Source organism: Salmo salar, chromosome 04 (assembly GCF_965601325.2).
Source record: "Salmo salar chromosome 04, fSalSal1, whole genome shotgun sequence".
NCBI classification, from domain to species: domain Eukaryota; kingdom Metazoa; phylum Chordata; class Actinopteri; order Salmoniformes; family Salmonidae; genus Salmo; species Salmo salar.
This window is the reverse complement of record NC_138294.1, coordinates 17,561,607-17,589,209: the sequence shown is the minus strand read 5'-3', so window position 1 is coordinate 17,589,209 and position 27,603 is coordinate 17,561,607. Positions and strand designations below refer to the sequence as shown.

At 43.6% G+C, this 27,603-nt stretch overlaps 1 protein-coding gene across 1 annotated transcript; it reads left to right on the top strand.

Moving 5' to 3' along the window:
- Nucleotides 1–640: 640 nt before the first annotated feature.
- LOC106602291 (bifunctional 3'-phosphoadenosine 5'-phosphosulfate synthase 1) lies at nucleotides 641–22,934 on the top strand. The gene is made up of 12 exons (XM_045716470.2): nucleotides 641–863; nucleotides 1,573–1,687; nucleotides 2,214–2,449; nucleotides 2,709–2,847; nucleotides 4,019–4,137; nucleotides 4,449–4,562; nucleotides 4,756–4,867; nucleotides 7,196–7,401; nucleotides 11,128–11,263; nucleotides 11,402–11,670; nucleotides 17,056–17,285; nucleotides 21,264–22,934. The coding sequence occupies exons 1-12, from the start codon at nucleotides 801–803 to the stop codon at nucleotides 21,403–21,405; spliced, it is 1,881 nt and encodes a 626-aa protein (XP_045572426.1). The 5' UTR covers nucleotides 641–800; the 3' UTR covers nucleotides 21,406–22,934.
- Nucleotides 22,935–27,603: the final 4,669 nt, after the last annotated feature.

The following is a 27,603-nucleotide window of genomic DNA, read 5'->3' as shown; positions in this document are numbered from 1 at the left end:
TTCACGCTTCAAAAGAGGTAAAGCCTAGTCTTAGCCAACTAGGCCTACATGATGATGAACAAAAATTGGCTATTTATTCCCAGGCCTGTCCTGTAATGAGGACATTGGATAAGTGCATAGCCTATCATCACACTTCTTTCTTTGGTGTGGGGTTAGGCGTTTTCCAAAGACGCAAACTACAGGGCCAACCATATGCAACATTTAGTTGGCTCCAAGTTTAAGTTTACAGTGCAATTCTTCATAGATTGCATTTAATGTTTTCTAATCAAGTCTGTCTTTACGATAATTGTTTTAAATGTCGGATAATATTTTGTATGTATTTTTTTTATGAGTAGGATTTGCCACAGTACGTGATATAGTTATTTAAATAAGTTATTTCCAATCATATAACTGAATTGGAAAAAAATCGAACTGGAGCCAACAAACTCAAATGTCTAATATGAATATGTGTTTATCCAATGTGCATTCCGTATTTATCTCTGCGATGCACACCACAGGTAATTAATAACTGGTCCAGGATATGTTATGTAATCTAGCTATGTCATCCATAGATGTCATCACGGTGTCGTTTGAGACTTGCGCGGATAAAACTGATTCCAAATCAGTTTCCAAAAACAGACGGTTCACCAGCCGATAGACATCACTTCCGATTCTGATGACGTAGGGCGTCCTCCTCGGTTCCTGTTTGAGGTTCCTCCATTCAAAGAGATAACTGTCTGTAAAAAGATAACGCGTTAGTAATTGATTTAGTAGGTCGCATATACCGTAACTGGTGACGAAAGCTTTCATTATAGACCGTTATGGAGACTTCCGGAAACTCTCACAAGAAACCGAAGCTGAGCAACGCGTCCAGCGAGAATTGGGTGAGTTGTATTCATTCCTACCCCGGCGACCGCTGCCACGTCAACAATATGCTGCTAAACTATCAATGTTGTCTCTTGTTTCTGAAATTTCTTTTCCCAGTAAAGCATTTACTGCGATAATTAATTAAATGACGCAATACTTTCTTAGCTGCGCGGAATGGCCGTGTTCCTATGATTGGAGAAATGCAACTAGTTAGCTTCTTAGTCTTGCCACCAAATGCCAGACAGACAGCCATTTGTAGCAAGCTATAGCTTGCACGACATTCCAAAAGCAAGCTGTTCTGCCTATATAGCAACTGCAGTTACCTAGCTAACTATAAGATCCTGTATCTGCTGCAAAAATGATCTGTCGTCATCATGATGACCCGTGTCCCTTGATGTACATTTTTGTGTGACTCTCAAAATGTTTCTTGCTAATCTACTCAGCAGGAGCCTAGTGACAGAGCACATGCATTGGAATGTAGGCCTATGTCACCTTACTGTACATTAGGTGCAAACCAGTCCTTCAACGTTTTTGTCATAATATTGCTGATGACCTTTTGCTTCATGAGTAAGAAATGTGCCTGACCTGGACTCAGTGCAAGTCAGTGTGGCTTCTGTATGTTGCAAAGTCATAGTCAGTGTTAGTCCCATTTGTTCCTTTGCATTTGCAGCTAAGTCAGTGTAATTTGATATGAAACTAAAGGACAGAACGATATTGTGATTGCAGGGAATGCAGAGGGCGACTAATGTGACCTACCAGGCTCATCATGTCAGCAGGAACAAGCGTGGTCAGGTGGTGGGGACGAGAGGGGGCTTCCGTGGATGCACTGTCTGGCTCACAGGTATACAGAAGGACTAAAGTTCAGTTCGCCTGGTCCCAGATCTGTTTGGGCTGTGTTGTCAACTCCTAGGGTCATTGGTTGTTGTGAGACTGACCATAGCAGTTGGCAAGACGGCACAAACAGATCTGGGACCAGGCTATTGTCAGTTAGTCTTCAAAGAAATACAAATGTTTTATCAAGCCTTTCAGTCACTTTATATTCACTCACACTAACTCACCATTGAACAAGGTTTACTGATGCATTTAAGTTTCAAGTACTACCAAAATACAATATTAGCATTCAATCAACAGTAGCATTTCTAAAGAATGCATCACATTCATCCACGCTCTGCCTTCAATGCTAATATTGTCAGGCACCGTTTGTTATCATGCATCCAAAGCTAATATTGACGGCCACCATTTTCGTCATTCATTCAATGCTAATATTGACGCAATGCTAAAATGGGGTATTGCTAGTTGGCTACACTCAATACTAATATTGACCAACCACCATCAACCCCTATTCGTCGCCACTCTCTCCCACCCAGGTCTGTCTGGGGCTGGGAAGACCACGGTGAGCATGGCCCTGGAGGAGTACCTGGTGTGCCACGGCATCCCCTGCTACTCGCTGGACGGAGACAACATCCGCCAGGGCTTGAACAAGAACCTGGGCTTCAGCCCTGAGGACCGCGAGGAGAACGTCAGGCGTATAGCCGAGGTGGCCCGCCTGTTCGCCGACGCAGGGCTCGTCTGCATCGCCAGCTTCATCTCTCCCTACGGACGGGTGAGGGGGAGTGGGGGGGGGGAACAAGTGAGAGAAAGAGGAGAGGAAGGTAGAGACAGAATAGAAGGGGATATAGGAAGACAGGGGAAGAGGTGACAAGTCATGAGAAAGGGAGGATGAAAGAGAGCAAAAAGAAAGATGGAGCGAGTTAATGTGCTGCTACTTGTGTTTTGCCTGTAATTTCCCAGTTGACGATTTCAAATACACTATCATCATATCGTCAGGAGTTAACTACCCCGTTGTTTGTCTCATCGTCCAGGATCGTGTGAACGCCAGGAAGATCCACGAGGCTGCAGGCTTGCCCTTCTTCGAGGTGTTTGTGGACGCGCCGCTTGACGTGTGTGAACAGAGAGATGTCAAGGGCCTCTACAAGAGAGCCAGGGCTGGAGAGATCAGAGGTAAGGCAAGATAAATAACACATGCTTATACATATAGGCATTTTACCATAACTCTTATAGCATTAGTAAGTATGAAAAAGTTGAAGAGAGAAGTCTCTAGAGAAAGTATGTAAAGTGTGTTGGTTTTGACCAGCAGGAACATGAGATCTCATGTCTTTGGCTGTTGTTACCAGAGGAAGTGCCGTGTCGTTTATCGCTTAGTGAAACAGTGAGTCACAAGCTAAGGACGCTGCTGGGACAAGATCTTCATCTAGTCTAGTGCACCATGCTGAGCTCGGAGTTCGAGTTTATTTGTCATGTGCACAGTATCCACATGGTGTGCACAGTATCCACATGGTGTGCACAGTATCCACATGGTGTGCACAGTATCCACATGGTGTGCACAGTATCCACATGGTGTTCACAGTATCCACATGGTGTGCACAGTATCCACATGGTGTGCACAGTATCCACATGGTGTGCACAGTATCCACATGGTGTGCACAGTATCCACATGGTGTGCACAGTATCCACATGGTGTGCACAGTCCAATGAAATGCTTACTTGCAGGTTCCTTCATGCTAAGCTCTGAGCTGTAGGCATGAGACAATATACTGTGAAGCCAAGTTAAGCTGTCCAACTGGTCAAGACCTGATCTACCAGGTGCCATATGTCAGGTAGTAGAGTGACTAATTGAATGGCGTGGGATTCAGCCCAGTTCGAGTGCGTCCTCAGACCGCACTATTAAGAATCTTGTCTCTTCAAGTCAAGCCAATCTGGATAATAAGCCGTGTGAACCATGTAAAAAAAGAAGCCTGTCTAGATTTCAGTTAATTTGTGTGACTTGTGCAGTGGTTCCAACCAGAGGTACTAGGGCCCCTGGGGTTACTTGGTCTATCCACATGGGTACTTGAGAAGACTCATGAGACAATAGGGTTGCTGTTCAAATGCACATGAGGGGGTACTTCAGGGGTACTCTGGGAAGAGCACAATACAGTACAATAACATTACGTTTGTGAACCACTGACTCAGTGGATAGATATTACCTTCCCTGCAACGTTAATGAAGTCACAACCTTTCTGGACATTAGCAAATTACATGTTTCATATTCAGCTATTGTTATTCATGCCAATTGAGGGACTGAGTTCATCTATTTTCTGAATGAATTGTGACTGTTTTCTCCATGTGTCAGGTTTCACTGGGATAGACTCGGAGTATGAGAAACCAGAGGCCCCAGAGCTGGTGCTGAAGACCGACTCCTGCAGTGTCAACGAGTCTATACAGCAGCTCATTGACCTGCTACATGAGAAGGTGAGAGAAACAACCTCCTCTTTCATCCATCCATTCATTCATCCATCCATTGGTGAGGTTTGATATAAACAGATGAATTGAAACCTGTAACATGGAAGCATGCTGTCACATTTAATTTCCACCACTAGAGGGCAGTGTCTTCACACTTTCAGATTGGGATTCACATTTCCAAAATACTAAGGCCCCACAGCTGAATAACCCCCACTTTCACACCCCTGAGTTGTTATCCAACGCAATCAACCTCTTGGATGTTCTCGTTTTGCCATTATGTTTTGTGCATTTTCACTGGTATAATGAATGAATATTTGTAGGATATAGTGCCGGTGGATGCTTCCTATGAAGTGAAGGAGCTGTACGTAGTGGAGAACAAGCTGGACCTGGCCAAGACGGATGCTGAAACACTACCTGCTGTGCAGATTGGAAAGGTAACCGTTCTCTTCAAATACCATTTTTACTAACACCTACTGATATTTTCCGAGAGTCTACGGGGGATGGATAGATTCTAAAGGCCTATGTGAAAGTGATAAGGGAACATTTCTGAAAGTGTGATCCATGTTCGACCACACTTTGAATGCTGTTGAACCATTATTTGAGTTCTGATTGACCGTTTGACCCCAGGTGGACATGCAGTGGGTTCAGGTGCTTGCTGAGGGCTGGGCCACCCCTCTGAACGGCTTCATGAGGGAGAGGGCGTTCCTGCAGTGTCTCCACTTTGACTGTCTGCTGGACGGTAAGACGGCACCATGGCCCTTTCTCAATCATCTTTCCTTGATCCCTCATGTTTTCCTCTTGTCCTCTCCTCAAAATGTCTGCCTTGGAGGCCTTTCCTTGCCTACTTCTTAAAATGTCTGCCTGCCTTAATCCTCTCCTCACTTCCCACTGACATTTTGAGAAGGAGGTGAAGTGATAAATACATGTGTATTTCTCCGTGAAGTCAAATCAATTGATGGATGTTATGCTCTATAATGACCACTAGAGGGAGATGAAAGCTCTCAAAAGGACATGTTCAGATCAAATCAAATGTTATTTGTCACAGGTGTAGACCTTACAGTGAAATTACTTCCAAGTCCTTAACCAACAACGCAGTTAAAAAAAAAAAAGTGTTAAGTAAAAAATAGACAAGTTAAAAATAACAAAGTTAAAGAGCAGCAGTAAAATAACAGTACCGAGGCTATGTACAGGAACAGAGTCAATGTGTCGAGGTAATATGTACATGCAGGTAGAGTTGGAACTTTACAAGTGGTCTTGATTAGCTCATTACCTCAAAATGACCGAATACATTTAGTTAATCAAAAGTAAGTCTGATTTTAGATGAAGGAATCAGAGGGATAATCTTACCATGCTATTGTGTTGAGTCATCGTGATCCTTTTACACTTCAGGCTCAAGACTTTTTTTAATTCTCTGGAAACAAATAGAACCGGTACCTTTTGAGTTGGGCTGAAGGAACACCGCGGGGCCCAGTCTTGGTATTGGTGAAACTGTGTAATTACACCAATTTCCTACACAGCGTTTGAATTTCCAAAAAAGAGTCAATTTGCTTTTATTGCCCACATAACACTGACCCTTAAGGCGACGTGTGTGATGTGTTGCCAGTACATACTGGCGCGCGCGCGCACACACGCAGCATAAAAATGTGTTAAACAACAGAAATGATAACCAAGCCAGTGTTTCATTAGCTGTCTGATATCACAGGTGTTCCTTACAGCAACAACTCTCTATTCTTCACAGCACCAACGAGTCATTTTTGGATCAGTTCTTGTTTGGTTTTTCTTTTAGATATGATTTCAATATGTTTTGGACCAGAGCTAATGGTGACTCTATGCTGTGGCAGATAAACGGAACTGGGCCTGTGTACTTGGTAGAGAACGCTGAATGACGTGTCCGTGTGCAATGCCCTCACTCGGGTTTCGCTTGTTTGTCCTAGCGAGGGAAATGTGAGCGGAGGAAAAGGATGAAGCCTCAATATTGATTGCCTCCACAAACTATCATTTGTCTGTTTCCAGTTCCTTCTAGGGATTTTACAGTGGATGACCCTTACAGAGCTGGAGGAGCTTCCGTTCCACACAATCACAACTGAACCAAACGTGACTGGATAGAATTCAGATCATTTGTAGTTAAATGACCCTTTTTACCCGCACTTTCACTTAAGGTTGCAAAATTCTGCTAACTTTCCCAAAACTCCCTGGTTTTCCAGAAATTCTGGTTGGAAGATTCCTGGAAATAAGCAGGAATATATGGGAATCCTCCAACCAGGATTTCTGGTTAACCAGGGAATTCTGAGGAAGTTACCGGAATTTTGCAACACTACCCACTTCATTGTAATCCGTCCCTGATTTGGAGTCCCAGTTAGTAGGATTGACAAGGACACCAGCATTTCCCTGGTAGATGACTGTGTTATGTGTTTGTGCCAGCTCCTGGTTTGGCATGGGCCAGGCTGGGCCAGCGGGCATGTGTGTGTTCACGTGTCTTATTGAAACCAGCTGTGTGTGCTAACTCTGTGACAGAGGATGAAGGAGTGGTGGCGGGGTGGTTGGCAGCCATGGCATCCCATCCAGCAACACACCATCTGATCCAATAGGATGATCCAATGGGATGTGAAAAGCTGGTCATGTTGGTTTAATCAAGGTGTAGGACTAAATGAATCTGCCAACGTCATGACAACACAGGGCCTCTCTCTCTCTCTCTCTTTCTTTTTTCTCTCCATTTCTTTTTTGCTTTCTTTCTGCAATGGTCAGAAACCACCTGAATGCACAAGACTGGATGGTGTTTGTTCCCTAATCACCTCATATGTAAAATATCTATATATTCCCTGGCATAGTAGATGGGCTGTACTTGAAGTTATCTTAAGAGAGACAGTTAAAGTGATGCTGCAGTTTTGCTGATGGGGCGGTCAGGTCGGAAGCCAATCAACTTCCTCTGTCAGCAGTATGACGTTGATTTATTGTGTCTCAAAGCACTAACATGGCTACCTTCCATGTCTCCTTTCCTTTATTCAACCTCTGACCCCCCCCCCCCCCCCCCATGAACCAACCCACCTGTTCCCCTCCCGTCCCATAGGTGGCGTCATCAACCTGTCTGTGCCGGTGGTGTTGCCGGTGTCGGGGGCGGACAAGGAGCGTCTGGACGGCGTCACGGCCATGGCCCTGGTGTACGAGGGCCGCCGCGTGGCCATCCTCCGCAACCCCGAGTTCTACGAGCACCGCAAGGAGGAGCGCTGCGCCCGCCAGTGGGGCACTACCTGCAAGGACCACCCCTACATCAAGGTCAGTGGTTAGTTCCAGATACCCCTACCACATAGACAGGCAGGGCAGCCACGGCCCGGTCCACTGCACCGCGAGGGGTGTTGTGCCAGCAAAAGCTGTCAATGTTGAAAACTGTTGAGTAACACTCCTACGTCAAGGTCAGTGGTTAGTTCCAGAGACCCGATCACATAAACGAGCAGGGGGGCTTCGGACCGTTCCACTGCGCAGCAAGGGGTGTCTTGACTCACTGACGAAAGCTGTCACTATTGAAAACTGTCATGTAACATGTCAAAACAACAATGTTTGTTTTCCTATGAGTGTTTATCTTTGTTTGGCTCAAACCTTTGCTTGTGACAGCTTCAGGTGACAGTTTATGTCATGTGACAGGGAGGAGCCTTGGAGTTCTCACACCTCTCTCCGCCACGTTTATTATCATACACCCATACCTTCTGTTACAGCGCCAGTCTCCAGAGCTGTTTAGAATGTCCCACTGAGGGTTATTATGAAATGGAACCCTGGTGATAATGCTGAACAATGCAGGCATGACCCCTGAGAGGGTTACCCTTAACCCTCCCCATGACCAACCCAACCAACTCTCGCCTTGGCCTTGTACGTACACACACACACACACACTTTCATTCTAATAGAAGACAGATTCTAGGTGACCCTTTTCCTCAGTGCTGCTTATGGAAGGACTGAATAAAGTGGAGTAGTGTCGTAAAGCAGTGAGCTGCTGCTGCTCTCCTTCCCCTGTCAGAAGTGCTTGTGTAATCGCTCCATCGCCCTCAATTCGCACATGTGTTTTATTTGGATCGCAGGCTTTCTCGGCCCCCTCTCTCCATCTGGCCCCTTCAAACTGGCTTTTATTTACACAGGACTTTTAGTACAGCTGTCCTGGACTTGGAGCTGGCCCTGCTGAACACGTTACCCCCCTCGCCAGCAGCCACCCACCTCGTCCATTCCAAATATACCTGAGCAAAGATGGCAACAATGGTTTCCATCTGTCTCATATGGACTGTTATTATATCAGTGGGCGCTCAGGTAGACTTCATGGCGTCCTGAAATGATCCCAACCCCCTGCTAAAAAAACTACAGGCGCCAGCCGAGCCGTGGCGAGGGATCAGACCTGGGAAAGCTGTATCACACATACGCACACACAAGTGCAGTGTCACACACGCCGCCACGTCACACAACAGGACTGGAGATCTTTAACCGGGGAGGACAATTGTGAAATTGCATTTTTGAAACCCTATCTTCAGGACTGATGGTTCAGGATCCGGGCTAGGGTTATTTTTGCCGTCTGTCTCGGGACAATTTGGGCTCCCATTGTTATTATGGATTAGTGTGGGTTTGCACACACACACACACACACACAGACAGAGGGAGCTGGAGTGGTGATATATTGTCTTCAGCCCAACTCGGTCTGATGATTTTAAACCCACACACACACACCAACCACGGTGGCTCATTTTAAAGCCCTGCCCTGTTGAGTCATTGGCTGGGTGAGATGCTGTGAATTTGGACGCCAGGCATATCCTGTTTCACTCCAAAGTGCTCTTCAAGTCAACAAAGTTGAACAGTCAACACTATCTGTTATCCATTCTGGGTTGGTGTTCAGTTGTAGGCACTGTCAGTTTACCAAGAAAGCAGCGTGGTTGGCTGTCCATCAGCTACCCATAATCCTCTAGCGCGTCTGTGTCTGGCTGCTCTGGCCCTGCTGCAGGCAATGCATGCTGGGTAGTGGGTTCTCCCAGACCTGTCACTCACTCTGTTTCTCCAGCGGTGCCTCCTGTCCTGTCTCCGCTGTGTGTGTGTGTGTGTGTGTGTGTACAGCTTGCTATGATTAAGGTGTCACTCGTTTAACACACACATTTTTAACTCCCTGCGCTGCAGCCGATCCGTCAACACACCCCTCGCAGGCGGCAGCCCCTCATCCCGTCTCCGTCTCTCTCTGAGACTAGGAATAACCTGCTCCGTATTACTTCGCGGTCAATCCACGTTTCCTGTTTACTCCTGGCCGGGCCGCCAGGGAGACGGGAGCCTTCACGTCGGAAACTACAGCATGCTGAATTGTTTAATTTAGCTTGAGTCCCCCTTATATCTAAATCACAGTGTGTGTATTATCGTGTAAATGCAGCTTTGGGTTACCCCTGAGCTAGCATACTACTATCATGTTCCATCTTAGAATGTTTTAAAAGATCTACTGTGTGTTTGGGATTTTGAATTGAAACCGTTTTTTTCTCAGGTCTTTTCTGTCTCAGTCTCCAAAGTAAGGGTTATTCATCTGCTTTGCCACTGATCTGGAGCCAGTAGATCCGACTAGTTGGATCAAGTAGAATGAAAGGCACCTCTTCACACCGTTACACTGAACTCCATCCATCCTTCCTCTCTGGCTTATTGATAACAACAAGAGGGCAGAGTTTTTTAGCAGCCTTCGGTTCTCTCATTGTTTTATTGAACACCGACGATATATGCTGTGTGTGTGTGTGTGTGTGTGTGTATATATAATGTTGTGGATAATACATGCTCCATATCTGTTGTGAAAGACGTCCCACTACAACTTACAAAGACTTGGGCCAAATGCACTACCAACGTCTGTCAAACATTCATTGCTACTGTGGAATCCTCCTCGGAATATAGATTATAGTGCGTGAAATCTAAGACTCAGCCCCCATACAGTTTCATCCATAGGAACCCATCACCTTTAAATCCAAACCATGACATGCCACTGTGACCATTTTTATATGGGACATCAGAACTGCTCACTAGTAGGCTGGTATTGTTTTCTAACTTCAACTCCTTGAGTAATATTGAATAGCCATCTCTATAAGACACAGTTGTGTATATGCTTCTGGACACCCCCTGGTCCTGCCATAGTTCTGATGCTTTGATGGCTTTAGTACCTACCCTAAAGAGTGTACTCCATAAAGAGCCCAGTGGTTACAGCACAGGGACCAGTAGTAAATGCCCAGAAAGGCAGACCAAGAGTTATAGCCTGAAACAAAGCTGGCTTTGCCTGGGTTTAGCAGTACTTTGGGGACATTAGAACAATCTTGTAAGGGGAAAAATCGCTTCAATGCGGTCCATGAGTTCATCATGGAGGGTGTCTCATTGTGGATTACATTACACATCATATTTTGTGTTCCTTGTGAGTTTTTTTTCTCGCTAAAGTCGAGAGCGATGCGGTCGAAGGCATAAAGCAAAAGGGATTCTTCATTCTTACTGGGTTCCAATTTGTAGGAGTCTCAACTTTTTTAGATGTTGTATTTCAAGTTGTTTGGGGGCTGTTATTGATTTATCCATAATCCCGCCCCTCTTGCTGCGGTTGCCAGATTGGGAAAGTTTACTGTTTGAAACAGTCCTTGATGGCTGTCATAACTGCAGTATGAACATGGTAGAGGAGTTAGAGAAGCCACTTGTTTAGCATCAATTTCAAATTATCCCATAGCCGCAGGCTCTTCATGTACCTCTGACAGGATTGGATAGTTATAAGCAATATGGTCATTACTGCACCTCTCTTCATTGATAGGCTATTTGAAATGTTCACCATATTGCTTACACCTATCCAGACTTTTCAGATCTGCACAATACCCGGGTTGAAATAAGTTATGGTAAAAAGGTCATTGAAATGTCCTGGGAAAATATTTTTCGAAAAGTGGGAACCCTGGGAAATATATGGGTCACAATGAAGTGGGTGTAGTATTGTATGATGCTAATGGGAGAGTGTTGTCTCTCTGTCTGGTCCAGATGGTAATGGAGAGTGGAGACTGGCTGGTAGGAGGAGACCTGCAGGTCCTGGACAAGATCAGCTGGAATGACGGCCTGGACCAGTACAGACTCACCCCCACTGAGCTCAAACACAAGTTCAAGGAGATGAATGCAGGTAACGGTACAGAGAGTTAGATCTCTCTCTCTCTCGCTTTTGCTCTCTCTCTTTCGCTCTCTGTTGAAGAAAACCAGGATGTCTCAATAAAGATGCAGCATCTAAATCAGTCTTTCTCTGACCTCTCTCTCCCTCCAGACGCGGTGTTTGCCTTCCAGCTGCGTAACCCGGTGCACAACGGCCACGCCCTCCTCATGCAGGACACCCACAAGCGTCTGATCGAACGGGGCTACCGCCGGCCCGTCCTACTGCTGCACCCGCTGGGCGGCTGGACCAAGGACGATGACGTGCCGTTGGAGTGGCGCATGAAGCAGCATGCCGCCGTGCTGGACGAGGGCGTACTGAAACCCGAAAACACCATCGTGGCCATCTTCCCGTCGCCCATGATGTACGCCGGCCCCACTGAGGTAAGCTTAGCAGTAACCTGACCATAGAACCCATAGAACAGGCTTCCCTATTCAAGTCAGTGGTTGAAATAATGGGAGGACTGGCAGCCAAGTCCGTTCTATGGATTCTATTTCTATGGACCTGACAAAGTCTGTAACACAAGCCAAAGTAATGAGTACACTTGGGAGTACACTTCAAGAACTGGAGGATACTTAAATTGCCTGACTGTCACTGTGATGTAATATGATGGGACAGTCAACACGTGACTTATGAAATCAGCTTAATCTAACATGGATGGCAATTTACATTCAGAATTAGAAAATTCAATATAATCTCTGTCACTTTGTATTAGAGGTCGACCGATTAATTGGAATGGCCGGTTTAATTAGGGCCGATTTCAAGTTTTCATAACAATCGTAAATCGGTATTTAAAAAAAAAATGTTTTTAATTTTTAGACCTTTATTTAACTAGGCAAGTCAGTTAAGAACACATTCTTATTTTCAATGACGGCCTAGGAATGGCGGGTTAACTGCCTTGTTCAGGGGCAGAACGACAGATTTTTACCTTGTCAGCTCAGGGATTCAATCTTGCAACCTTACGGTTAACTAGTCCAACGCTCTAACCACCTGCTTTACATTGCACTCCACGAGGAGCCTGCCTCTTACACGAATGCAGTAAGAAGCCAAGGTAAGTTGCTAGCTAGCATTAAACTTATCTTATAAAAAAACAATCAATCAATCATAATCACTAGTTAACTACACATGGTTGATGATATTACTAGTTTATCTAGCCTGTCCTGCGTTGCATATAATCGCTTAGGTACACGTTGCTCCAACCATAAACATCAATGCCTTTCTTAAAATCAATACACAAGTATATATTTTTAAACCTGCATATTTAGTTAATATTGCCCGCTAACATGAATTTCTTTTAACTAGGGAAAATGTGTCACTTTTCTTGCAAACAGAGTCAGGGTATATGCAGCAGTTTGGGCCGCCTGGCTCGTTGCGAACTGTGTGAAGACTATTTCTTCCTAACAAAGACAGCCGACTTCGCCAAACGGGAGATGATTTAACAAAAGTGCATTTGCGAAAAAAGCACAATCGTTGCACGACTGTACCTAACCATAAACATCAATGCCTTTCTTAAAATCAATACACAGAAGTATATCTTTTTAAACCTGCATATTTAGCTAAAAGAAATCCAGGTTAGCAGGCAATATTAACCAGGTGAAATTGTCATTTTGCGTTCATTGCACGCAGTCAGGGTATATGCAACAGTTTGGGCCGCCTGGCTCGTTGCGAACTAATTTGCCAGAATTTTACGTAATTATGACATAACATTGAAGGTTGTGGAATGTAACAGGAATAACGTTTTGTTTTCGAGATGATAGTTTCCGGATTCGACCATATTAATGACCTAAGGCTTGTATTTCTGTGTGTTATTATGTTATAATTAAGTCTATGATTTGATAGAGCAGTCTGACTGAGCAGTGGTAGGCACCAGCAGGCTCGTAAGCATTCATTCAAAATAGCACTTTCGTGCGTTTTGCCAGCAGCTCTTCACAATGCATTGCGCTGTTTATGACTTCAAGCCTGTCAACTCCCAAGATTAGGCTGGTGTAACCGATGTGAAATGGCTAGCTAGTTAGCCGGGTGCGCACTAATAGCGTTTCAAACGTCACTCGCTCTGAGACTTGGAGTAGTTGTTTCCCTTGCTCTGCATGGGTAATGCTGCTTCGAGGGTGGCTGTTGTCGATGTGTTCCTGGTTCGAGCCCAGGTAGGAGCGAGGAAAGGGACGGAAGCTATACTGTTACACTGGCAATACTAAAGTGCCTATAAGAACATCCAATAGTCAAAGGTATATGAAATACAAATCGTATAGAGAGAAATAGTCCTATAATAACTACAACCTAAAACATCTTACCTGGGAATATTGAAGACTCATGTTAAAAGGAACCACCAGCTTTCATATGTTCTCACGTTCTGAGCAAGGAACTTAAACGTTAGCTTTTTTACATGGCACATTGCACTTTTACTTTCTTCTCCAACACTTTGTTTTTGCATTATTTAAACCAAATTGAACGTGTTTCATTATTTATTTGAGGCTAAATTCATTTTATTGATGTATTGTTGTAATTGTCATTATTACATATAAATAAATAAAAATGCCGATTTTTAATCGGCATCGGCTTTTCTTGGTCCTCCAATAATCGGTATCGGCGTTGAAAAATCACAATCGGTTGACCTCTACTATGTATTGTCCTTACTTGACGCCTGTCTAGCTGTTTGAAGTCTCCTGCTGAACTTTAATCATGTAGTCAGGGTTATGAGGAGACGATCATTGGGACCAGACTGAGCTCTGTTCTGGGGAACACGATGCAGCCTGAAAAGGCCCATCATCTGTCTGTGTGATCTTACAGCTTGACATCAAAAGCATCCTTATTGTTAAAAGTAGAACCAACCCATTTCTGCTTTTTTGGAGCCTTCTGAGAATAATAAACGTTTTAATGAAATTCCATTGTCCTCCAAGAGTTGCTGCATGTTCTCCGTAATTTGTGCACCTTTGTTGGATAGTGAGGTAGTGATCCTTTCTCAGCAGATGGACTTCACCCATACACTATAAAGACTTGCCCTGCCCGAAATAATACAACAGGCTTAAGATCAGTCCAGGTCCATACATTTAGGAGAAAATGTACGATTTTCCGGCCTCATCTAACACCCTATGAAATGTTATGTGCGTTTGACTACGTATGTTATATTCCCATCCATCATAAGTCAAGTTTATTTGTCATACAGTGCCTTCAGAAAGTATTCATACCTCTTGACTTATTCCATGTTTTTGTTGTTACAGCCTGAATTCAAAATGGATTAAAAATGTTTTTTTTTCTCACCAATCTACACACACGAAAATGTGTTTTTTGACATGTTTGCAAATGTTTTAATTAAATACAGGAATACCTCATTAACATAAGTATTCACACCCCTGAGTCAATGCATGTTAGAATCACCTTTGGCAGTGATTAAAGCTGTGAGCTTTTCTGGGTAATTCTCTAAGAGCTTTACACATCTGGATTGTACAATATGTGCCCATTATTTTGTTCAAAATTCTTCAAGCTCTGTCAAATTGGTTGTTGATCATTGCTTGACAACCTTTTTCAGGTCTTGCCACAGATTTTTCAAGCAGATTAAAGTCAAAACTGTAACTCGGCCACTCCGGAACATTCACTGTCTTCTTGGTAAGCAAGTCCAGTGTAGATTTGGCCTTGTGTTTTAGGTTATTGTCCTGCTGAAAGGTAATTAATCACCCAGTGTCTGGTAGAAAGCAGACTGAACCAGGTTTCCCTCTGTATTTAGAGCCGTTAGGTTTATTTTTGATCCTCAAACTCCCCAGTCCTTAACGATTACAAGGGTAACCATAATATGATGCAGCTACTACTATGCTTGAAAATATGGAGTGTGGCACTCTGTTACCTCTTGTCTTGGATGTGCCCCAAACATATTCAGGACAAATTATTTGCTTTGCCACATTTTTTTCAGTATTTCTTTTGTGCTTTGTTGCAAACAGGATGTATGTTTTGGAATATTTTTATTCTGTACAGCTTCCTTTTCACTCTGTCAGTTAGGTTAGTGTTGTGGAGTAACTAAAATGTTGTTGATCCATCTTTAGTTTTCTCCTATAACAGCCATTAAACTCTAACTGTTTTAAAGTCCCCATAGGCCTCATGGTGAAATCCCAGAGCGGTTTCTGAGTTAGAAGCGTCCTTCATATCTTTGTAGTGACTGGGTGTATTGATACACCATCCAAAGTGTAATTAATAACTTCACCATGCTCAAACGGATATTCAGTGTCTGTTTTTTTTCTCTTTTTACCCAACCTCCAATTGGTGCCCTTCTTTGCAAGGCATTGAAAAACCTCCCTGGTCTTTGTGGTTGAATCTGTTTGAAATTCACTGCTCGACTGAGGGACCTTACAATTATCTGTATGTGTGGAGGTACAGAGATGAGTCATTAAAAATCATGTTAAACACTATTGCACACAGTGAGTCCATGCAACTTATTATGTGATGTGTTACTCCTGAACCTATTTAGGCTTGCCGTAACAAAAGGGTTGAATACTTATTGACCTAAGACATTTCAGCTTTTCATTTCTTATTAGTTAGTCAAATAAACATAATTCCACCTTGACATTATGGGGTGTTGTGTGTAGGCCAGTGACACAATCTCAATTTAATACATTTTAAATTCAGGTTATAACAACAAAATCTGGAAAAAGTCAAGGGGTGTGAATACTTTCTGAAGGCACTTAATGCACAGGATACACATGGTACGCAGTACAATGACATGCTTGCTTACAGGTTCCCTATCCACGATGCCACATGATAAGGTTAAGAGGAAGCAAGTTAAGAATAATGTAATAAAACGTTTAGTACATTTAGCAGGAATATAAATACAGGGAAGGCACAGTAGGCTATGTACACATGTGCCGGGGAGGGGCATAAAAATAGAATGGCTGCCAGGTTGGAGGGAGTGGGTTCACATGGCCCTGAGTGTCCATCTTAAGACTCGCTTCCAACCTGGCAACCAGCTAACAAAACAATGCACTCCATCCCTCCCTCCGTCTCCAGACTGCCTACAGAGTTTAACTGTCGTTTTTTCTTCTCCTAACTGCCTTTGTTCTCTCATCAAGGTCTTTTAGTTTAAGACTAGCGTTTTAAGGTTGACTTCCAATTTTAAAAGTAGGATGGGAGCGTATGGGTGGTTAAATCGTAGGATAGGCCAAAAGAATGAAGTCTTGTTTTCTTTAGTCATTTGAAACTTCCACTAAAGAGCTCAGTTTATTGTTGTTTCTGTAATGTGTTGTAAAACCGGATTCTCGCATGTCGACGGTGGGCGCTACGTTCGGGGGGGATTTGAGCACTCCTGTCCAAACGTCATTACCGTAATTGGCTGTTTATTATTGAAGAAAGTGCTTTGTAATGTAATTATAGGGGGCTTGCTTCCATGTCCATCGGCGGTAGCAGCGAGAGCAATGTCCACTCGTATTTAGGGTAATTGTGCTCCACCATACGTGATTACGAATCAGTCAAGGTAATCAAGTGCTGTTTTTCCCTTCCCATCGGTCTCACCACAACGTGCCTGTTGTGCCAAGGCTTCCTTGTTTCTCCAACCCACTGAAAGAGCTGCCCAACCGCTTCCCCTTCTCCTGGCTTCCGATTAAAACATTCTAAATGTTGTCATTCTCTGAGTGACCAGGGGGTTTTCCCATTGGAAATGCTAAAAGGTAGCATTAGCGCTAAATCAGAATTACCACCTAGTATTTTTACCCATTTGAAATGCCAACATTTAGCGTTTGCCTTAGTTACTCAAAACGAATGTCTTTTGTTTTACCATAAAACCACAGGTGCAGTGGCACTGCCGAGCCCGAATGGTGGCCGGCGCCAACTTCTACATCGTGGGTCGCGATCCGGCGGGCATGCCCCACCCAGCCACGGGCAAGGACCTGTACGAGCCAACCCATGGGGCTAAGGTCCTCACCATGGCGCCTGGACTCATCACCCTGGAGATTGTACCCTTCAAGGTGGCCGCCTACAACAAAGCCAAGAGGGCCATGGACTTCTACGACCCCAAGAAGTAAGCCATGTCACTCATCGTTTGTTTTTCAGTCTCCGTCCCATCTCTTTACTGTGTTTTATTTTTAGGGGGTAGATGGATTATTATCCATTTTGTGTGTTGTGTTTGCGTGAAGGACAGGATGATTAGTCCCAGTGGAATTTATTTATTTGTATTTAACCTTAACTAGGCAAGTCAGTTAAGAACAAATTCTTATTTACAATGACGGCCTAGGAACAGTGGGTTAACTGCCTTGTTCAGGGGCAGAACGACAGATTTTTACCATGTCAGCTTGGGGATTCGATCTAGCAACCTTTCGGTTACAAGTCCAATGCTCTAACGACTAGGCTACCTGCTGCCCCATAATGAGTGTCTTTATAAACAAATCTTTATTCTCAAGGTTCGAAGAATGTAATCAGTGGATGTCACTCATAATACCAGTGTTCTTCAACAACGGATGTAATGAAGTCTAAATGTTACATTCTTGAAGGTTTTAAGATGTTTCTAAGTTAGCATCATGATGATGAGTCCTGGTCATGGTGACCTTTCTCAACCAATCAGAATTAGTCAACATTTAGTCACACTTTTACCTAGATATGAAAATACTATCAACGTGTATATTCTGCCGTACAGTCTTGACGTGGGTAAGCAGGGTGTGTTCATAAACATACAACATAAAACGTTTCGCAACGGAAAACAAATGAGTGGTTCTTGTTTTTTTTCCATCGGTGGCAGGAATGTTGTTCCACAGCCTGTAAACATTATCATGCCTAACTCCAATAACCCAAATTGATCATTCATTAAGCTTCTCCACTGAAACCTCCCATGTGTTTTTCTTCCTTATCTACGGCAAACGGCAAAGCCAAGAATAACAGGAACTTCTTTGCTTTCTTATGCTCTTTACAAAGTTTTGTGGCTTTTCTCAGAGCTTTTGAAGTCGCTCGGAAATCACCGAGAACTGCTATTAATTAAAGTCTGTATACGGATACTGCAGCCGATGACTAACGAAAATCGTGCAACCTCTGTGTGCTATGGGCTTTAATACCGTCCACGCTATCGCTTTATAGCCATGTTTGGCTTAGACTATCATGACTGAGATCTGACTGATTTAAAGGAATAGGATGACTTAAAAAGTAGGAACTGATTGATCAGAAGGTGGAGTACACCCTTTTTTTTCCCATATCAGAATCAATTGAGTTGACAAGATTTTGTATATGGGGGGGGGGAATACCACAATCGCCAGGAGAACTAGTCTGAAAGGAAATATTTCCCCACACCTAGTTAGGTTTCACCTAGGCATGGGATTTAGAAATGGAGCACAGAGATATTTCCTTCATGGATTGAAAGTAGGAGAATTACTCGACAAGAGCCACAACTGACAAGACTGTTTATATTCTTTGTAATCTGGCTTTCCATACCAGTAGTCAAGTATGTTGATTAAAGGCTCACGTCAAAACCATTTGGTATGTCATAGAGAAATACTCATTGATTGTTCCTTTATCAACTTGTCTTCTACTTCGAGTGGCTGAACTATCCATTATCCAGTGTTTTTGGACTAGTTTTACAGTTGGATAAGACCGTTTGGATAGCACTAAATCTTCCTGCTAAAGCGTGACACAATTCTGCAGTGTGACTCAGTGGAAATGTAAGAGTAATGGGACAAAGGTCTATAGTGGTTACTATGTCACCACTACTAGAATTCTCCTTGTGCTATTCTCAACAAACTGCCGAGTCAGCAGTCTGGCTTGTTAAGAACCTTAACCACGTTATATTCTACTCCTTCCAGCAAAGTAATTGTCCGTTTTCTGACTGTCACAATAACATTATATAACAGGCGACTTCATTTCAGCTCAATTGTGTTGTTTTTATTAATATGAAACCTGAAGACCCGAAAAGAGCTACGCCAGAAAATGTCAAAGCCACACTGACTGGCTCTTTCTGACCGTATCTGTGCTAGGCTAGCAGCTAGGGAGAGCTGAGAGGAAGGGGGTAAATCACAATTTCAAAGGCTCTGGTTGGCGCCTTCTGAAATGTATGGCATTCCATCTGTTCTCGGCCACTCCTTGTGCACATTGTGCCGGCCGGCGCTGCCAAATGTGAGAGGAATATAGATGCTGGGCCTAATTGCCAGCGATCGCCCCTTAAAGTCTGCCTCTATAGTGTAATGGCTAAAATCAGCGCAAGCTGTTTCTCATTTGACCACATATTAAGTGTTCCTCCTCCACCGAGTTTGGAGTTTGTGCTCTTTCTCTGTGTGTGTCTCTCTGTGTTGCTCTTGCTGTGTCTCTCGCTCTCTCTCTCTGTGTGTGTGTATCTCTCTCTCTGCCCTGTCATTTCCACCTATTGTAATGAATATAAGTCCTCCACTATCAGAGATCAAAGTTTTAGGACCAGAACACATTGAGCGTAGTATACAGTAGAACAGGTTCACTGGATGGCAATTCTAGAATTTGTATTTCTTCCCAGCAAGTGTTAGCCCCATGGCCCGAGCTATAAATCTGATTCGAAAATAGGACAATATGATAAAAAGGTGTGACTATCCAGTACAAAAGTCACTAATGTATGGGGAGAATACAGTAGTAGATGTGTTCAACAGTGGGTTTGCATTACGGAGGTCAGGAGGAAGGTGATCCCATTACTGCCTATGGAGATGGAGAAACGGGAGCTGACTCGTTGGCACACCTGGAGTGTCAGACACGATCTGGGTTCTGCCACCTGGCTGTCAGTCTGGTCTGCATTGTACTGTACTGCAGGCTCAGGACTCACTGTTGGGCAGAGGACAATAACATGAGGATAACTCAGCTACTAGGGGAGGAATTGGGGAGTTTATTTAATTGATCTATTCAGTTGATTTGAACAGGGACCATGTACTACAAAAACATGTTTCAGGACACTTGACAAATGATACATTGAACCAGATTTAGCTAACAGCTGATATACATCAGCAAATGGGTTCAAAGAATAGATAACCCAGAACCTACAGAGTCCTTAAGAATGAGATTCATTGACTAATTTAAAGTCCAATTCAAGAATGGAGGGGAAAAAGTGAAATTGTCTGAATGAAAATGAACCCCAAACCAACCCTTAACTTGTCTGTTGGCTTCAATATATAGTTTCAGGAGTGAGGTAGACGGGAAAGGACACTGCACAACATTTGGTACTGGAGTTTACATCCTACTGGAACTCTGCTGGTCAGGAATCCGTGATAAGGTTTAATGTGTGGAAACGCTGCGGCGCTAACAGTACAAATCCATACAAGACACTCCGCTGCGCACATCAGTCCACATGACCGCGAACCGCTGAGAAACGAAACCACATTTGACAAATGTGATTATTATGAGGAAAGTGCATTGTAGCGGTGGCGAGAGAAGGAATGTGCTTGAATGTTACCCCCTTTTGTCTAAGTGAAGGAATCTACAGTAGTATCTAATTAATCCAATCATTGACAAATATTTCATTTATCCCCTACTTGTGTGTGGCGGAGTCGTGGAAGATTGTATTTAGACTAGTCTGTTTTTTTTCAGGAATTTTCTCATTTTGGTTTGAGACTAATTAGCTGTGTTTAGACATTTGTTTTGCCAGTGTTTATTTTTGAACCAGTTGTTTAAACTGAGAAGTCTAACAGAAGGTTTGAATTTGATGGCGAAGGTCTGACGTTTAGGTTGCGCTCTTTCTTTCTTTTTTTGCCGCTGGCTTGAAGCAGCGTCTCTATGTACTGCTGTTTCAAGTGTCTGAGGTTCTTTTGATATGCCAAGTCCCCTAGCATAAGGGGGCTCGAGTGCGTGTTCAATTACCGAAATACACAGCCTTTTTTTCAAGCATATGAAGTGCGTTTTGTGAAGTTCCCTCAATGAACTCTTCCTAAAGTGTCCTTGAATGTAGTTGGTCATGCCATTCATCCACACAGTAAGTTAGAAGATCGTTCCTCACTTACCAAACAACATTTCAGGGTCAGGCTGTTGAAATGAGACGGTGCCTTTTCTTCATTTCTTTTTTCAGCCATCAAGACTATGACTTCATCTCAGGGACACGGATGCGTAAGATGGCTCGCGAAGGACAGAACCCTCCGGAAGGCTTCATGGCCCCCAAAGCCTGGGCTGTACTGGTGGAGTACTATCAGTCCCTGGAGAAGGCTACCTAAGGTCAAATGTGGTCAAAGGTCAAAATGGGGAACATCAGGGTCATATTCATTAGGGCACACCATAGCAAAACTTTTTCAAACGTTTGTCACCAAGAAAAACGAAAACAAGCGGTTGTCATTGGACAAGTCCAGAGAGTCCCTCCCTGCTTCAGTCTGTTTCCCTCTGTTTGGTGCCTAATGAATACGACACAGCTATCTCCTCTAAAACAGTTAAAAGATTAATACAAGGACCACTCAACAGCTATAGCTATCGTTCCTTCCCTGCGCTGTGGCTCGCCTCCAGATGTCCCTGTCCAACCTCCAACGCACACACCTCTCCTCTATTCTCTCCTCTATTCTCCCCTTCTGTATTCTCCTACTTTCCTCTCCTCCTCTCTCTCATTCTGCTGCTACTGCCACTGGTCTTCAGTCTTACCACACTGAGTATGTACTTTTATTTAAACTCACCATTAGAAATTGGTTTCTCTAATTGTGCAACTATCAGTATTTTTAAATGTGTTTTTAAACTGGAAGTGGGTTCAAATGTTCATTTTAAAAGGTGTGAAGAGGCAAAGATTATTTTTTAGAGAATGATGCGAAAAGTTTCCTCATTATGTAACAATATGTGGTTTAGTTGAGGATGAAAACATGATGCATGTAGGAAGTCAATGCCCCTCTTAGTAATGTACCCTAGAACTGTTACCGTGTCCATGGCTAATGTGATCATATTGATTCTTTTGAGTGTTTGGCTTTGTCCCTTTGTCCCCATGCACACTTCAAATAAGTTACTGGAAAGCGTAGACTCATTTAGTGATCTTAAAACAAGCCATCACTGTGTCGCTGCAGTATGTGGGTAACTCATCTGAGGTTGTTGGCCTGACTGGAACTGTGGTTTGAATTGGAGTTTGAGGTCAAGTTGAGTGCCTTGTCTTTTGTCAATCGTTCTCACACAGAGACATTGTATTCCCGCACACACACACACCTGTTCGTTCTCCCACTTGCCTCTCTGTTACGTTAAAGCGGTCCAATAGATCCAGGAAACAATCTGCAAAGCAGATGAGACCGGAACTAATGACTAACCTTTAGAAATACTTCCTGTTTTACCATTAGCTTTATTTCTCCATACTGATAACATCGTTTATCTTTTTACCTTGATGTATGTAGCATGTAGTGAAGTGTTCACCACCAATGACTGTTTTAGTTAACTATAAGTATTTATTTTTTTAGTTGATGTTTATCACACAGGAGGTTGGTGGCATCTTACTTGGGGAGGACAGGCTGGTGGTAGTGACTGGAGCAGGATAGGTGGAATGGTATTCCAGTTCTGTTCCAGCTATGAGCTGTCCTCCCCTCAGCAGCCCCCTGTGGTCTGTCACAATATATTTTAGTTTGTTTGCTTGTTTTAATATTCTTTGTACTGAGTTATAATATTTTCCATTTGGTTACTACTGTACAAACATGGGTCTGCTCTGCCAGTATGGCCGGAAGAAAAGATATCGGTTTATATATTGTTGTCCATGTTCTCCAATAAACCATTTTTAGCAAATGGATACATTTTGTTTCATGTTTTGTTGGTTAGCCACAGGCCACGATGGCTACATATAAATAAAATGGTTCCAGACTCTTAAATATACTGTGTCAAAGAATTCATGTTTAACTCAGAACAAAGTCTAATTTGCTTCAAAAATAACTACTATTGATGAGCTTTTACTGACTTAAACCAGAGTAGGTGATCTCATTCCCAATGTATACCGTTAAAATACCCCGCCATCTCCCATCAGGCACATATAGTGCTGACGTATGTGTGACAACCTGTAATGTTTCAACTGGTCCTGTTGTACGTCTCAGTGCCTCATGTCCACACGTTTTATATAGGAATTTCCATTTGTTTTTAATATTCTCAGACCCGGTACATTGTGCTCACTGCTCAATCACGGTACAGGTCAGTCAACTGTATACTGGAAAGGACAGACCCCCTCATGCTCCGTCTCTCTCCTTCTGTCTCTCCCTCCGTCTCTGTTTCTGTCACACATTCCACACACACACACACACACACACACACACACACACACACACACACACACACACACACCGTCCCAAATCCCAGCTGTGGCCCAGATGCGTGGGCTCTGTGAAAGTGGAACACACAGGGTTAATGCATGGCCTTAAGTCGCCCCTCTCAGACAGGAGGACCCTGGATATTCCATCTAATCCACCTCATTAACCTCCGTAACCAATAGACCTGGCTGCCAGCAGTCATTTCTCTACACCGCGTTGCCAGACCTTGTTCAATCTCAAATGGTAATCAAGCTCGGACCTCGATACCTCTTCAAAGGGAGTGCTGTTGTTTTTTTAGCTGTAAATGAAGGAATGCTGTAGGGATTGGGAAGCTTGCCTTACATTTTGGTTGTCCTTTTAACTTTCTCTGAGGGGGTGTAGTTCTCTTTGGGGGGGGGTTTCAGGTGTGCAGAGTTATACTGCAGATTCCCTTCAACCCTTGTGATGTTTTAGATGGATCACACGCATTGTATTAAAGTGATTATACCATCTATCACTCCTTTTCATCTGTATGAAGAATCGAGACAATTTTTCAGATAGCTCTACCTTTAATCAGATGTGACTTTGAACTTTTGTCATCTCTGATTTCATCAAATTTGCCAAAGAGTATTCCTTTACAACATGGCTGGCTGCCAGCCCAAAATATACTACTAGAAAGATGTTAATGCTTCTACTAATGTTACTGTGCCATGTACCTGTCTGTCTACTCACCTTTGCTCACCTGTCTACCCACCTCTCCTCACCTGTCTGTCTACTTACCTAACTTGTCTGTCTACCCACCTCTCCTCACCTGTCTGTCTACTCACTTATTCATATTGACTTGAATTACAGTCTCACATCGTCAGGAGAATCTCACCATTTTACTTTTTGTCATCTTGGCTAAAACTGTACAACAACTTTGCTGAAACTGTTTCCAGACAGTTTAATGTATAGTTTGAGATTGCCAGAAATGCTAGACTTGACTGGAGGTGCTATACTGTGGTATATCTACTTTGAAAGCAGTTTAGAAAATGGCAATGCATATACTAGAACGGAGGCAAATGCAATAAGGAAAAATGCAACTCAAGTAACATCTAAGGACTTACATATAACTAGTGGCCAGCTGATCAACTAGTAGTGGCCAGCTGATCAACTAGGTGTTCATGGGCAATGCAACAAGATGCCATAGTACAGCAAGCTTAATGTACTGTAATGCCACTTGTGATTGATGCTCTGTTTCTCCTCTAGCACATCCACCAATATCTCTGCGATCCCAGAGATACTCCAGTCCATAGAGCTGCACAGTGACCCATGCGTGGCACATATGATGACATCACACCCCCTCTCCATTGCCAAAAGGTTCTGCCGCTTACATGGATTCCAGCTGCATTTAACTTCAATTTCCCCCCATCTGGTTCTAGTTCCCATTCAAAGCCAGCCATTATAAAAACAGGCTTCTTCTTCTCTGCAAAATGCAATACAATGGTATATACACCAGGATGTCTGGGGATTCTGGACAGATGAATCAAAGCCAACTCCAGCCTGTCATAATAGGACAGGAGGATTGTCATCCTTATGTCTCTGTTCCCAGATCAAGTCCATACTGACTCCATAGCATCCTGGTGACTATATAATAACAGCATAGTACAGTAGGCTAGCCTGGTTCCAGATCAGTTTCTGCTGACTCCTATGGTCATTTGCATGACAACGATCAGGAACCAGGCTAAATACAGTATACTAAGTCTTGGAGCTTGGCGTACCATTAAGGGGTGTTGTGGCGACAGCGGTGGTTGCGTAATGATCGTTTCTCTTTATCGGAGTATCGTCACCACGGTGTTTACACCGTCGCTATGTGATCCTACGACTTTTTTTGGCTCCCATTATGAATTAGTGTGGTGATGTCATCTGAAGTGGACATAAATCTCTATGAAAAGACTTGATAACATCAGCCTGGGGGTTAACGACAAATGATTGGCCGCTGCCATGTAAACACACATCGTGTAGCCTTGCTACTTCATCTACTCGCTGTTGATATATGATACTGAAGACATGTTATTACTATATCTCGGCTGGGATAAATCCATTACGGTTTATTATGTTATCCTGTCTGTTGGTCGTGTCGGAGTGAGACGGGACAGGACGGGAGACCATTACCTCAGAGGGGGAAGACTAGAACATATGAAGAGGAGGATATCATTCATCAAATGATCCTGCTCTGGCCCGCCGCACATCAAAAGGCAAGCATCTGTTTCGGGCAGGGGAGAGGGGAGGACCAAGGAGGAATTCTTCCAGGCTGTTTTACCACACAGGGGTAAGCTGCCTGACAGGCATGTACTGAGGTGGGCTTTGAGACCAGCCTAGCTCCAGGCCAGCTCCAGCCTGCTGTATCTACCCAGCCCATCGCCTTCCCCCTACAGTCCCACCTACAGAGCCTGGTATGCCTGCCTGCCTACCACCTACCTGGAGGAAAGAGACAAGGGATTTTTATGTCACTGCTGGGTGCAGTCCCCAAGCATGTGATGTCATAGACTGTATGATATGGGGACCACAAGGTGGGAGAAGCTGGGCCTAGTTCTAACAACATTACCATGGCAACATCTAAACATTTCTTTGTTTTATTTGCGAATTCCACCAGACCAGTCAGCCCTCTCTCTAGAACAACTGCAGGCATCATTATGGAATTGTCAGTCAAAGACAGCCACACGTTCTTGTTTATAATGGCAGGTTTTCAATGAGCCTTGCTGAACGCAAGTTGTCAACTGCCTACTAACAAACATAGTACAAACATGATTCACTCAAAGATGATGTATGAATCTGCAACACAGAGGGGATGACCGTGACATTCAAGTGATAGGCTGGCAAATCGGTAGTCATTGCGCGTCACCTGGAATTCCCGCGCATAATCTCAATCAATCTCCCCGCACACTGTCCGTACCACCTGCACACTGTCCGTACCACCTGCACACTGTCCGTACCACCTGCACACGCGCTCGCTCCTCTCATGTTGAACTACGAACTACATGTCACTGCCAGAATAAAGGAAAGGCCTCAGTAAATAAGGGAAACAAATTATATTGAAAGCAGGAGCTTCAACACGAGTTAATTAAGCAATTAACATCCCATCATGCTGAGGGTCATGTATAAAAATGTCCAGTTGCCCATTATTTTGGCTACCATGTCTAGAAGAAGAGATCTCAGTGACTTTGAAAGAGGGGTCTCAAAGGAGCTTAGAGGGTTTAAAGGGTGTGTGTGTGTGTGTGTGTGTGTGTGTGTGTGTGTGTGTGTGTGTGTGTGTGTGTGTGTGTGTGTGTGTATCTCAGTCACCAGACATCAACCAAATTGAAGACTTATGGGAGATTCTGGAGCGGCGCCTGAGATAGCGTTTTTCACCACCATCCACAAAACACCAAATGATTACATTTCTCATGGAAGAATGGTGTCGCATCCCTCCAGTAGAGTTCCAGACACTTGTAGAATCTATGCCAAGATGCATTGAAGCTGTTCTGGATCGTGGCGGCCCACCGCCTTAAGACACTTTATGTTGGTGTTTCCTTTATTTTGGCACTTACCTGTATATTTGTTCATGAAGGCTTGGAGTTGTTAACTTGATTTCACTACTGTTACTATTGATACTTGGAAGTTGTGCAGCGAAGGGATGTTACTATGGCGAGCAACAGAGAACTTTTGAAAGGTGAGTATTCTAATGAAATAGAATAGAAACCTGAATGTTTAAAACTATAGTTTATAGTGCTCAATAGTCAGCAAACTTGGCTAGCTGTGAATGCTAACTATTGTCATTGGCTCTTAGCTCTCAATATCGATGAATTTAGCTTTGCCTCTAGTCTAGGCCCATGTCCAATGACCTCCTGCATATTTCACACCTGCACCATAGTACCACGCCTCTGGAACTACACAAGCCCCAACAAGAGAACCATTCAATCCACTGTACTGTTTGCAGGTGCATTTGAATGGCATGAATGAATAGACTTAAAGCACCTGGACACACATGTCCTAGATCTGAATGAAATAAATAATCTTATTAAATACTTTTTTCTTTACATAGTTGAATGTGCTGACAACAAAATCACACAAATAATCAATGGAAATCCAATTTATCAACCCATGGAGGTCTGGATTTGGAGTCACACTCAAAATTAAAGTGGAAAACCACACTACAGGCTG